Below are 14,044 nucleotides of genomic sequence, written 5' to 3'. Positions count from 1 at the left end.
CGGGGGCTGTTGGATGAGACCAAGGGGAGGGGTTACTATGTGGCAGCTGGGAGAGCCTCTCCCTCTGCATGGCCCGTCTGCCCGCTTTCCCCAGCCCTCACAGGGTTCCACACTCCACCTGCAAGGGCCGCTCCCCATCTCCCACCTACACACACGCCGTCAGGTGGTGGAGACTTGCTCCCCCCCGGCCCTGCCAGCGTTCCGCCTTGAGAGAGACAAGCCAGCAAGTGAGGCTTCAGCTCCACACTTTCAAGGCGCCAACTGCAAGGTGCCAAGTGCCCGGGTTATTTATACTCGCCAAGGCCACTGCACAATAGCCACTGGGGAGGCGGCGCGGGCTCCACCGGGGGAAGAGAGCAGCTTCTCCCTCCCACTGCCCGCCTCTCTGCCAGGGGTGGCACTGGCTCCAGGGCAAGGCTCATGGTGTTTCCACGCCCTTGCTCAGGGGCCCCGTGGCCCCCCATCCTGCCAGCTGGTAGATACCAGCTTATCCTAAGGAGGAGAGGGTCCCTCCCCTCTGGGCTGCCAGCTCTGTGCTCTGTCATACGGGGACCCCTAGGATTAGGGCAAGAACCCCCTGCTTGGCTCACGGGGGCCTCCCTTGCACCAGAGCTGCCCAGCTGTTCTCCACCTGCCCTGGCTGCCTACTTTGTCACCTGGTTACTCTAAGGATCCTAAGAACAGGTGGGTGAGGTTTAAAAGGGGTCTCTTCTGCTCGAGGGCTGGAGTCTGAAGATCAGGGACAGGGAGCTGGCCAAGGTGGTCAGCACGGCGCCCCTGCTGAGCACTCAGTGCAGGCACAGAGAGGTTGCAGCCCTGCAGGCTTGGCTGCTGGCCCCTTGGCTCTGTGTGGGTGGAGTACAGCTGTGTCACCCCTGAGGCTGGGAGAGAGGCGAGGGGGCTGTCCTGAAGTACCACCCACAGCCATGGTCCCAGTTGAAAAGGACTACCTCCATCCCAACTTGCAGTCCTCGCCCCCCAAACCCCATTCTGGGGGTCTAAGGGTCGCCCAGAGCTCCAAGTCCTGGGTGGGGGGTGAGAGAAGCTGAACTGAGGCTCCTCCTCCACTGATCCTCCCTGGCTCATCTGAGGAAGGGAGTCTCTGGACAGGAGGGGAGCTTAAAGAAACAGGGTACCCCAAAGAGGGGAGAGGGGCTCAGAGAGCGAGAGCTCAGAGGGGAGTCAGGTGTCCTGTGCAGCCAGATGTGGGGCTTCAGGCCTGTTGCTCCAGGCCCAGGACTCTCCAGGGAAGGGCCCCGGATGAGCAGGCGCCTGGGCTCCTGCATGGTGACACAGCTGCCCCCGACGGCTGGAGCCCTCAAGCTCTGAGCTCCATTCTCAGAGCCACCTGATGGTCCCAAGCCCATCCGGAGTGCTGAGAGCTGGAACTGTTTGAGTTCCAAACAGTCGTTTCAAGGTCCTGACTGGGCAGCCAGCGCGCACAGGACAGGAGGTTTAGTTCTAGGCCCCGCGGGCTGAGGGAACCAGGAGGCCCGGGGCGGCTCCCAGGGCTGCTGAAGGCCACGCTGCCCCATCCCTGCGGGAGGCCTGGGTGGTGGGCCGGCTCTGCTGGCAGGGCGAGAGGAGCTGAGCAAGGTTTTCCCCAGGCCTTTGGGAGTCTGGCCTTCCCACCTCGAGCTCTGGAAAGCAGATCCCGCTGCACTTCCTCGACCCCCTCCACCAGAGCCCAGTGGGGCTGGAGGCAAGCGGGTGCCAAAAAAGGCTGGAGCGTAGGCCAGTGGGAGGCCAGGGAAGAAGCTGGGCCCGGGGAAGCAGCAAATGACTCATAGCCTCCTGACTGCCCACTGGTGTCACTGTCGCTGTCGTCTGGCACCTGGAGGGCATGCTTGAGGCAGACTGACCTGCTTTGATGGGGAACCTTGAGTCTGGCCCGAGATTCCCCTTACACCTCAGCTCCAGCCTTTTGGGCAACTTTTCCAGGATTCTAGAGGTCCCACCTGAGGGCTCCAGGTGTAGCCTCATTCAAATCCTGGGTGCTGCTGGGACAGTGGCCTCACAGCCCATGAGGCCCTGGGTCCTCCTCCACTGTTGCTCATGCCCTAACTCCCTTCACGGGAGATGGAGAGGGCCCTGGGCCTGCTGGGGAAGGCAGGATGGGGCACTGCTGGGAGTGGCGGAGGCTCAGGGAGGCCCGAGATGCCACTTCTCACCCTGCTGGGGACAAATAGTCCCTAGAGTCAGCTGGAGAGCGCTGAGCCTCAGCCACCCAGCCCAACACCTGCAGAACTCCCTTCTGTAGAGCTCCCAGGAGCCCAGGATCGCTACCCAGAGTCTCTGCTCTGCCCTTGTGGGGACCCAACCAGCGAGGAGAGGCCAGGAGAGGCTGGATGGCTGCCACATTCACCTCTGGCTCCGGGCCCCCTGGGTGGGCTGAGTTCCTGTCTAGGGAACCCTGGAGCCTGGCACTCCCACTTGGTCTTCCCCTGGTGGGAGACGCAGATCCCAGGCTGGGCAGAGCCTTCCGAAACCAGCTCACTCCATAGGTGTGGCCCCAGAATCCCAGCCACCTGGCGCTGCCCTCTTGGACACCATTAGGTCATCCCCAGGGGAAACAGCTGTTCCCATCAGTCCACCCCAGATAGGAGCCCACAGCCCAGCCTCTTGCTGGGAAGGGGTGACTCTGCTCCTGCGCATCCCCAAGGCCTCTGCATCTTGGTCTTTGTTCCTTCCAGGCCCTGAGCACCCTCTCTCCCCGCTCCTAGGATGTTCCTGCTGGGCCTAGCAGGTACTGGCCAGCTGCCCTGGGAATAGCAGCAGCAAGAGCATTTAGAGACGCTCAGACAGAGGGAGAGGAGGGTGGGTCAGCCAGGGTGGCAGCTGCCCCCCACCTTGCTCTCCCCTTTCCTGGCCCAGGAAGGGAAACAGAGGCACTGCCAGCCCTGCCGGCCTGTCCTTGACTGGGCAGGTGGCAGAAGAGCCCTTCTATTTGGCCCTGTGGTGCTGCCAGGGCCAGGCCTATGGGAGTTCCCATTGTGAGCTCGGGAGGGAGCCAATGCTGAATCCCGGTGGCCTCGGTGTGGGCAGAGGCAGCCTCGACGCCTCTCCTCTACACTCCCTTTCCGGTTGGCTCAGCCCCCTGCACAGTTGTGGCCAATCTTGGACTGGGCACGTGGGATCTGGGGCTGCATCAGGGAAGGCAGGGAGCTGGGAGCAGCTGGTGGCCAAGATCACAGGATTCCAGCAGTTTCGAAGCCAGTGCTCCCTCCCTCGTGCCACAAGTCCGTGCTGGGGTGTTATAGCCTGGATGGTGGGGACTTGGAGGCTCCAAAGAAGCCCGTTCTACCCCTGAGCTCCACGGCAGGGACAATTTCAGATGGGCATTCAATCTCGCTGACCGGTCCCTCCAAACCCCGAACCCTCTCTGCAATGGGGGAAGGAGTCCTCTGGGCAGCTCCAGCCATCCTGCCCCCAGGGCTTTGTCCCCTGGTCTCTCTGACTCAGCCCTCCCCTCCCCTGGGTCTGGGTGCCACAGGGACCCTGAGGGAGGGCAGCTTTGCTTGCACCCCTTTTGTTTCCTTACATCCTTGCACACAAGTGTAGTTGGTGGTCTCTTCTTGGCAGTCACCAGGGCATAGGTATTTCAGGCAGCACTTTCTCCCCCCACCTCTGTTGGCTCCTGGCTGGGGGCCCTGATCCCAGGGCAGGTGGGCAGCTCACCTCAGCCCCTTGCCCAGCTATGGGCTGCAGCCCGGGCAGCTGTGCTGCTGCTCTCCCTCCAGGCTGATGCGGCTAGCCATCTTTCACGCAGGGTTACGTAAGCTTGAGTCAACTGGGGCTCAGAGCCGTTCATTGTGGGCTATTTTTAAGCTGTAACACATCACGGCAGAGGGGTCACTGTACTGCCGACTTGCCGGGAAGGTTGTTTAAACATCTGTTATTTAAATTTCCCTGTGCCTTAGAGCTCGGAAGTGACATTCTCCCGGCACTATTAGGTTCTGCCTTCCACCTCCTAGGCTAGGAATGGATTCTCTCCCCAACACCACCCCCATCTCGGTTTCCCAAGCACTGGGGTTCCCGGCACCCTGGCTGTCTTCCTCTGGGGGCAGGCAGGGAAGCCAGGGAGCAGGAGGTGCCAACTCCTGCAAAGCCTCTGTGGAACAGGTGTGCCCTGGCCAGGGAGACCGCAGGAGAGCAGGAGGGCTAGGGCCCACAGAGCCCTTGGAAAGTTCTGGGGAGGAAGAGGAAGCCTCGAGAAAAGTGCTGGGCATGGAGCTGGCAGACCCAGAATGCACCGCTTCCTCCTTGGGGCCTCGATAATCCCATGAGCCCTGAGAGAGGGCTGGATCACAAGATACTTTTGGGTCTTTGCAGATGCCTGCCTTTGCCTGGGCCATGGGCCCTGCCTTCTGACCTAAATGCTACCTATCTGTGGCCCCTGGGGCAGAAGGGCTGGAGTAGGAGCCCCTGGCCAGTGGCAGGGCCCAGAAAGAGGCTCTTCACTCCAGCATCAGGCGGGTGGCTGTGCTGGGAGCCCTTCAAGGCCCTTCTGATCCTAGGGTTTTGGAGATGTCCAGAGCCTTCCCAGGGCACGGGGAAGAGAGAGCAGGTAGGCTGGAGGGGTGCAAGGGAGGGACCAGACAAAGCTGCCTCCTAGGAACACAAAAGAGCCGAAAAATAGGTCTGGGTTGGAGAAGCAGGTCTGGGGGCCTCGGCCCGCCGTGGCGCTCTTCCTGGAGTGGCGCTTCTGTGCCTCACCCCTTATGTCCTTCCGGCCACCTCCCGCCGTCCTCAAGGGCCCCTAGATGGGAGGGTTCCAGCCCAGGGCAGAAGGGAAAAGGTTCCTCGTGGCTCCCTGGCTCTCCCCACCTCCTGGCGGCTGACCCTTTCCATAGCTGGGGGGATTCCTAGCTTTGCCCCCAAGCCCACCCGGAGGGGCGAGGTGAAGTACAAGGACAATGCCAGGCCCTCCTTGGGTCTGCCTGTCCTCTCCCTCGGGCAGCTCCTTCCAGCCCCTCCCTCTCCACTGCCAGCCCTCAGACTGGGGAATGGGCTCAGCCTGGCAGAGGGGGCTCTTAGGTTGCCATAGCAACATGTTGGCCTTCCTCACTTCCCAGAATCGGAAATAGAATTGGACGCCCTTCTTCCTGGTGAGAGACTATTTAAAAACACGTGGGGGAGGGGGCACAGGGGTGCTGTCCCTGCCTCGTTCCTGGGGGCTGGGCAAGAAGGGGCCAAGCCCCAGAACCCCTCCGCCGGCCCTGCTGCCTGCTGCCTCCCACCCTGCCGCCAGCTGGGTGGGGTGGAAGTGGGTCCCTGGCCAGCAGAGAATTCTGCTAGGGGGCTCAGCCCGGGGCCCACAGGATGTGCAGCTGGCCTGGGCTCAGTACCACCAGGTTCCAGGGAGAGCACTGGCTTCGTGGTGCCAGGAAGAGAACCGCTCCCCCCTGGGCCTGAGCCGCCTGCTAAGCTGTCAAGAGGAGGAGCAGGTCTGCGTGGGACACGAGCTTGGAGGAGGGCTTGGGAAAGCAGCGCTGGGAGGGGGGGCGCACTGGCTCCCTGCTGGCAGGGGCGGCACCACAGGTGCCTGAACTGTGTGTCCAGAACCTGGCAGCCTGGCCTCGGATTCTGGCTCTGCTACTCGCTAGCTGAGACCTCTGCAGGATGGCTGTGCCTTGATGTCCTCACCTGTAAGATAAGGTATGTTAGTGTCCTGCTTATGGACACAGGGCTGGCCCAGAGCGAGGACCCAGTCAATGCCATTGTTATTATTACTGCCAGGGGCACCTGCCTCCCTGGTGGGGAAGGCCTTCTCCCTCCTGGCTGCCTCCTTTGGGCCTCCCTTCCTAGGCTCAGATTCTTTAGCCTCTCTGTCCTGCTATCTTCCCCTGGGAGAACTCAGGCCCATTATTCACAAAGGGCCCCCTGCGCTGGCAAGGAAGATAGGCCTCACTTCTGCAGGAGGTGAGCAGTGGCTCAGTGGTTGGACGGCCTCTTCCTCCTTGCCTCCCCAGTGCAGCCACCCAGCTCAAGGGCGGCACAGACACCAGAGACTAAGGTAAGAGCGTTCAGTGGGGCTGTGGGCCTGAATGTGTATGTGTGTGTGAGTGTGTGTGTACAGGCCACGGCCCCACGGGCCCTGCCACCTTCTTAGTCCACGGCACGAGGATGAGCCGCTCCTCCTGGGTGTCCAGAGCCTTCTGTCCCCATTTTAACCCCAGCCAGCATCCAGGGAGGGGGCAGAGGAGCAGGGGGCCTGAGACGTGGCTGAGTCAGGCTTTGCCCAGCGCCGAGTCGGGAAGGTGCAGCTGTAGTACGGGGCCAGCCTTGTGCCCGGTCACAGCACCGGGTACCCCATGGCCAACTGGAAGAACTATTTTTAGCCCCCATGAAAACCCACTGCTTTGGAGGACAGGGCTGCAGGCACGCTCTCATGAACCCATTTCCTGGGTAGAAAGATTGAGGTCCAAAAGAATATGGCTCCAGAGGACATGGGGAGGAGGTCCGGAGCAGAGCTAGGGGCGGGGGAGGACCTGTGGCAATAGAGGGTGGGTTCCCAAACCATGGCCTAGGCCAGTCCTCTGTGGCTGCAGGCCACCTCTGGGCCTGAGGTCATTCTGCCTGTTTCCCCATTTAATAAATGAAGGGAAGCTCTGGCCACCTGGTCTGTAGTTTACATTTCCTATGGGCCCACCCTGAGACCAGCTCCACGTCCAATTTTCCCGCCCTGTATACACAGCACAGATTGAGTGCCCAATCTTGTGCCTGCCGTGTCCCCACTGTGAGGCCAGCCCTGTGCTACTGTGTCCCTACTGTGCGCCCCATCCTGTGGCCTAGCCCCGTGCCCAGTGCTCTTCCCGCCATCTGCCAAGCGGAAGCCAACACAATGCGACAAGAGCTAGAACACTCAGACTTGAGGATTCTGAGCAGAGCCCATCCCTCCCCATCCCCACCCCTGTGGGATACTGGTCCTAGGCTTCAGGGATATGTGGCTCTGGGGAGGGGGCCCTATGAGGCGTTTAGGCAGAGCAGAACCATCTGGAGCAGCAGAGTCTGCCAAGGAGCTGCTGTCCCTGGAGCGGAAGCTGGGAAACGCGGGGGAGAGGAGCTTGGGCCCGAGCCTGGGCCCCTCACTGCCTTCTGCCTCCCAGGACGGCGTGATAAAGAGACTTTAGCCCCCCAGAGGGCCCTTTGCCCACACGCTTGGTCAAGGCTCGGGTCTCAGGATGCCATGCGGGAAATGAGGAGAAAGGGCCTGCCCTGGCCTTACACTGAACACCCTCCCCTTCCCGGGTACTGCCTTCACTCTGGCGCTCACCTAGACAGAGTGATCATCTGGCAGGTAAGGGGAAAGGAGGCTCGCCTGGGGCTGGCAGACCTCACCAGGTCCCTAGGCCTCTCTGCCTGCCAAGGCCCCCTGGGTAGGCCCCCATTCCTCAGGGGTTGGGGCCCCTGGTTTCCCACCCTCTATCACCCCCCAGGTCACTGGGGGCTGTGATGTGTGGTGTTGTCATGGCAGCGAAGTGGGGGCAGGGCAGCTAGGGCATGGAACAGGGCTATGGAAGTCACCAAGAAAGTGGGGGGCCCTGATCCATCGGGCCCCCAGGGCCACCCCTCGGTCAACATCCAGCTGTTGGGGGGTGACCTCAGAGGATCCCAGGGGCAATGTATAAACTCAGGATCCCTCTACATCAGGCAGGGGTTGTCAGTGTCCAGCAAGGCTGTTATTGAAGGGGTCTGTGGCGCAGGCTCACAGGCCCATGCTGCAGAGCCCATCTACCAGATGCTTCAGGACTCTGCCCAGGCGAGCTCCCAGTGCAGCTATGAGCAGGCCCTGAGAACTCCCACTGGCCCACTGCAGAACCCCATCGTGGGAGTCCAGCCACATCTCATCATGGAGGATGGGACCCTCACCCTACCTGTGTGCAGGCACAGCAACAACACCACCTGTGACACGGCCCAGCACGGACCCTGCTGTCCTCAGCTTCAGGTGCAGGTAGCGGGGGAGGGCAAGGCTCCTGCCAAAGTCCTGGTGGGCTGGGGCAAAGGCCCCAGCAACCCCGACCAGATGGCCCCCTTGGGCACCAGGAAGAGCCGGTGGCTACCCTACATCCTCTCTGGGGAAGATGCAGCAGCTGTAGTCCAGAGTTCTCTCCCGGCTCCAGCACAGGCTCCTGCCCACGCTCCAGCCCAAGGTCAGGGCCAGGGTAATTCTCCATGTCCAGCTCAGACTCCCACCCAGGCTACAGCTTCATCTCAGTCACCAGGATCTTCAGCTCCGGCTCATGTTACTACTCCAGCTCTGGATGCAACACCAACACTCACCAAAGTTGAACCTTACGCCCACATCCAAGACCACCCAATTGACCCCATCGCCATCACCAAGAACCTGTCCCAAGACCTTCTGCTGAGGAAGTATGGCAATCAAAGGTCAGTTCTCTTGGAGTCTTCCAAAGTAGGCATATCCTCCCAGGACAAAGTGAGTTTCCAGGGTCAGGAAGAGCCTTCCATCCCACTGCCCGCTCCAGTAGCGATCCCAGACCATGCCCAGGAGCATGAGGTTTCCAGAAGGCAGGTGCCACCTGAGCAGCCTGAGAAACCTGTGGAGAAGCCCCTGGTCTCTGCCTCCAGGTCAGGCAGCCCAGAAGCAGGCCCAGAGCCCCAAGGTACCCCCAAATCCCAGAGGATAAACCAGGAGGTGTGCAGCTCTCAGACGGACCAGCAGTCCCTCAACGTCTGCAACACCTGCTCCCCTGTGCTGCCTGCCTTCCAAGACTGTAAACAGGCACCAGTCCAGGCTCCCAGGGAAGCCATTCAGATCCCCCTCTCTAGCGCCCCCACCTGCCAGCTGCGGGAAGCTGTGGAAGACCATGTGCTGGTATTTGATATGGCCACGGGCAGCACCAGGATGGGGCTGCTGTGCCACGATCCCCTGGGCTCCCGGGCAGTGCTTGTGGGCTTCATGCCTAGCCACCCATCCATCTACATCCCTGAAACTATATTGTCCGCCCGGCCACTGGCCATGCCCATCCTCACCCCTGACAGCAATCACGCCAGCTTCTGGTCCACCACACCCATGTTGTCCAGCCCCGTGCCCTCTAGCCTGTCATCTGGGAGCTACCGAGAGGTGGCCCTGGTTCCCAAGGAGGCCAGGCTCAACCTGGAGTCCCGGGACTCCCCTGGTGCCAACACACCCATCAGGGTCGGGATGCTCACGGGGCCCATCCCACTGGGGGTGCCTCACCAATTTGGCGAGAGGATAGTGGCCCAGCTTCCTGATCTCAGTTGGTCCAAACCCAATGTTGAAAAAAATGAAGCTAGTCGCACCATCTGGATGCTGGATGCCCCTAGGATGCCGGATGCCTCTGTGGTCCAGATCAAGAAACTGCAGTGGGTGAACGCAGAGCAGACCCCAGAGCCAGCTCCACCAGCCAAACCCCAGGAGGACATGAGCAGCCGCAAACAGGAAGAGGTCATTACTGTACACCCCAACAACCCTCAGGCCGAATGTGCTGGGCAGGCCCTCCTCGCTGGTCAGTTCCCAGTAGCCGAGCAGCACCCCTCTGCCAGGCAGACTCCCCTGGCTGGTCAACCCCCCTCTGCTGAGAAGCCCCCCTTAACTAGTATGCCCTCCTCTACCAAGCAGCCTCCCCTTACTGGCTGGCACCCCCTTGTCAGGCAGACAACCCTTGCCAGGCAGTTTCCTCTCACCAGGCAAGCACCTCTCCCTGGGCAACCCTTTTCCAAAGACACCCCCATCACCAAAGAGCCCCCTCTCTCAAGAGGGACTCCCGTCTCTGGGGAGCCTACCCAGGCCTCCACACTTTGCCAGGAAGGTGAGCCTGTGGGCCTGCCTACCCATGTGGGGGTACTTCGGATGCCACTGGCTCCCGAGGAGACCTGTATCTGTAAGAGCAGAGACAAGATCGGCATCAGTGTGGGCCAAAGCTCCAGCATGCATCAGCTCCCATCCTGGCAACCTGGCAGCTGCCCCACAGCCCAGGAGGAGCAGCTTTCCCTGCTCACGTTCACCACACCTGGAACTGGCTGTCAAGTCTTTCCCATGGCCTTGGTGAGCCCTGAGTCCCAGGGTTGGCGGCTCAAGCTAACCACTGAGGATATCACACACTCGTCAGTGGTCACACACCTTGGTCTGCTCCGCGGGACCTGCTACGAACTGGTGTCCACCTTGGATCCTCTGCCAGTCCAGTCCCCAGTTCTCTGCCGCCACTCGCTGGGCCCCTACCAGGACATGGCAGCTGTGGTGATTGACACTGGAACAGGCTTCACGAAATGCGGGCTGGCCGGAGAGGACCATGTCCTCAGCGTGGTGCCCTCACGTGTCCAGCTGCTGCAGCACTCAGCCCAGGGCCAGCCCCGCTATGCAGTGTCTGAGAACCGAGAGGGCTCCTGCCCGGTGCTGAACCGAGGTGTGGTCTCTGACTGGGATGCACTGGAAGTGCTGTGGCAGCACCTGTTCTACTGCAGCCTGGGTGTGCAGCCTGAGGAGCTGGCGGTGCTCGTGGCCGACTCGCCCATCTCGCCACGCACCAACCGAGAAAAGGTAGCTGAGATACTCTTTGAGCGTTTCCATGTGCCAGCCATGCAGACGGTGCATCAGGCCCTGCTGGCACTCTATGCTTATGGTCGCACCACTGGCCTGGTGCTAGGCAGTGGTCATGGCACCTCCTATGTGGCACCCATCCTGACTGGGGATCTGGCTCCACTTGACACCTACCGGCTGGACGTGGCTGGTGCTGACCTCACTGACTACCTGGCTCAGTTGCTGCTGGCCAGTGGCCGCTCACCGCCCAAGGCAGGGCTGGTCAACCAGATTAAGGAGGCCACCTGCTATGTTGCCATGGATATGGCAGCCGAGATGGCCCGCACCCAGGGCCAGTCCCGGGTGGACTTTGTGCTCCCAGACAAACAGGTCATCACCTTGGGCTCTGAACGCTTCTCCTGTCCCGAGGCCCTCTTCCAGCCCAGCCTGCTTGGCCTCAACCAGCCGGGGCTCCCCCAGCTGGCCCTCCTAAGCATCAGCCGGTTGGAGGCCAAACAGCAAGAGCAGCTGCTGGCCAACGTGGTGCTGGATGGTGGCACCACCCTGGTGAGTGGCTTCCCCGAGCGCCTGAGACAGGAGCTGGGCCCGGGGGCCACCGTTCTGGGCTCACCTCACCGGGCTGTGGCAGCCTGGCTTGGGGGCTCCATCATGGCATGCCGGGACTCCTTCCAGAGCCTGTGGCTCAGCCGCCGCGAGTACGAGGAGGAGGGTCCATGGGCCATCTACAAGTACCAGCTATGAGCACATAAAAGTTCTGGTTCTGCTTGCTTTGAGTGCTGCAGCATGTTTTGGGCACAGGTTAGTGCAGGGAAGGGCAGGAGTCCAGGTACGGGGTTGGGGCTGCAGGCCTTGCCATTCCCAAGGCACGCCCTGTCTTTGCACACTAGAATTCCATGGGCCCTGGTGATTGTGCCCTTTCCAGAAAGTCCCAGGACCCCTTGGCTGGCATGGGGTCTGGTCTGGACTGACCTTTATTGCACCCAAAGGGCAACCAAAGAGAGTGGCTGCTGTGGGTTTTGCCCTGTTGCCCTGGCGACAAGCACAATTACCCTTGATTGCCAGCTGGTTGCCATGGCAATTTCAAACATAATGTAATAACCCACACAGCCTGGAGTGAGTCACAAGGTAGGGGGGGAGGGGGCGGCAAGGGGGGAGGAGAGCCCCTTCCCCTAGCTCCCAGAGGAAAAGACTGCCCTCTGGAAACTTGGGCCCTCTCCTGGGGACTGAGGTGAGTGACATAGACACCAGCAGATTCTGAAGATGACTGGGGCCTGGAGCACTGCACCTGGGGGAGGGTCCCTGCCAGGGTCTGGGATTTTTGGGGAGCTAGCCTGGTGATGCAGGTGCCTCCTGGGACCGGAACCTCGGCTAGAGATTGGCAGGGGTCCCTGTTGGCCCACCAGATCATGAGGGTATGGGAGTGCTGGCCTTTGGTGCCCTGGGCCAGAGAGTCGGGGGAAGATAAGTCCTGGACCCTGGATGGGGGCTTCACCTGAGCTGGGGACCGGGGCTCTGGCCTGCTCAGAGTGGACACCGAGGCTCACATCCTGTCCTATCCCATGACTGTCTGGCTCTGTTTGGAGCCAGAACTACGGACCCCCTTCTCCTCTCCAGCCCTCCCATCCATACAGCCCTTGCCTCCTCTGAAGTTACCAGGCAATGCCAACTGCCCCTGCTTTGGTCCCAAAGTCTGCCCAAGGCTCTGAATCGTGGAGGTAGGAAGAAAGCTTTCCATCAGCCCAGCACAGGTCCAGGAAGAGCCACAAGGATGGTATTTGGCTGGTGCTGCTGCCTGCTGCCCCCTGTAGGAGGGTGAAGTGGAAACACTGGTCCCGGCCCTGCCCTGCCTGTCCTCCCTGGCTGGGGGATGAGCGACAAGCCCTGCCCCAGCCCCAAGCCTGCCTTCTTATCTTCAGGTTCCCTCTCCACACTTTAGAGGGAGAGGCTGCCCTGGATGAGGGGACTGGATGCCACCAACCGTGGAGGGGCTTCATAGCCCCTGCCCATCCTTGGGCATGGGCCAGCCCCTTGCCACGTCCTGCTCTCACACTCCGATGATGCTCCCAGACTCAGCCTCCACGGCCCTGAGGCCCAATGTCAGGCAGAAAGGGAGGCTGGGAGGACCGGCAGCTCCAGGGACCAGCTACAGCATCCGTGCACATGTGCGAGCAAGCACGCCCGGGTGCGCACAATGCAGACACACGTGCCCCTGGGCACCACTGCAATACCGTGCTGTTGCCATCTCTCAGAGCACAAGAGCGCACACCCAGCACACACGTGTGCGTGCATACCCTGCCACGTGCTCTCACCCACATGCACACAGTGTGCATAGGACTAAGAAGAGGTGGAGTACTGCCAGCAGCAGGAGGGCTTCAGGCAGCCACCCCTCTTCCGGTCTCTAAATCCTCAGCACAACCCTTAGGAAAGACAGAAAACACACATGTGATGTGTAGTTCAGCAAGCCACGCTTTGGCTGCTCAACACAACTCAGATCCATTGTTTCAAGGACAGTGGACAGGCAGCAAGCAGGACTAAGTGCCGGGCCATTCGTTCCACCCCACAGATGCCAGCAGCGTCCTACACGGCAACTGGTGCCACGATTAGGACCTCTTAGAACCCAGGGAACCCAGAGGCCAAACCAGCCTGGCCAGGAGGAGGTGACCCGAAGCCAGAGAGGGGAGTGCAGGTCCCCTGGACAGCCCCTCTGGAGGGGCCTCGTTTGAGGCCCTTGTTTCCCCAGCCAGCCTCCTGGCCCTAGCTGCAGCCCCCCCTTCCTCACCTGGCCAGTCCTTCTGGCCATCAGCCACAGAGAACTATGCCTGGAAGCAAAGTCTCAGCAAGCTATGGGAACCACTCAGCAGGGCTGAGGGGCTGGTGATGGCTCCATCCCCCAGCGCCTGGCCAGAAGTTCTGGACTTCAGATACTGGCCTCAGGATGGTTCTTTGGGCTTGTGAGGGGACAGATATTGAGTCTCTCTGCTTCACCAGCAAGGTACGGAGAGATGGCCAAGGATTTCCTTGAAAGCTTGCTGGCAGTTCTGAGCCTCCTGCAGTCAGGCCTGGCAGGGTAGCCTGGTGCCACGGTTCTCCTGTCACCTACTGATGCTGCACATGCAGTGTTTGAGTAGACTGGTAAGACAGCTGAGTCCACACGATTTCCTAGGTGACTTATAGCTTGGGGAATTGGGTGATGGCGCAGGAGGGGGCAGACTGGCCTGGCTGGGACTTGGGGAGGGGAAATACTTTAGCCTTGTAAGCATGGGGGACAGGGTGGGACAAGAGGCTCTGCCACCGAGGTCTGGGGCCCTGGCTCTGCTTGCACGCTGACCATCTGCACACACGTGTGTTTACACCTCCTCACCAGGGGACGGGCCAGGTCTGGGGAGCTGGGCTGAGCCCCAGTCCCCTGGGGACTACTGCCTGCCAGGGGACTCCTGTGCAGCTCCAGACCTCGGACTGCACCCCACCCAAACCCCACAATGAGTATAGGAGGTTCCTTCTCCTCCTGCTGGGTTGAAGTCC

At 61.1% G+C, this 14,044-nt stretch overlaps 1 protein-coding gene across 1 annotated transcript; it reads left to right on the top strand.

Annotated features, from left to right (window-relative positions):
* The first annotated feature begins 7,326 nt into the window (after positions 1–7,326).
* On the top strand, positions 7,327–11,290 carry LOC101437499 (uncharacterized). The gene has a single exon (XM_004451853.3). It carries the CDS (start codon positions 7,517–7,519, stop codon positions 11,261–11,263), a length of 3,747 nt encoding a protein of 1,248 aa, XP_004451910.1. The 5' UTR covers positions 7,327–7,516; the 3' UTR covers positions 11,264–11,290.
* Positions 11,291–14,044: the final 2,754 nt, after the last annotated feature.

Source organism: Dasypus novemcinctus, chromosome 26 (genome assembly GCF_030445035.2).
Source record: "Dasypus novemcinctus isolate mDasNov1 chromosome 26, mDasNov1.1.hap2, whole genome shotgun sequence".
Lineage (NCBI taxonomy): Eukaryota > Metazoa > Chordata > Mammalia > Cingulata > Dasypodidae > Dasypus > Dasypus novemcinctus.
The sequence above is the reverse complement of the archived record's forward strand: the minus strand, read 5'-3'. Positions and strand labels throughout refer to the sequence as shown.

Excerpts from the sequence above, each read along its gene's own strand:
- LOC101437499 (XM_004451853.3), top strand. The coding sequence starts at position 7,517 with ATGGAAGTCACCAAGAAAGTGGGGGGCCCTGATCCATCGGGCCCCCAG.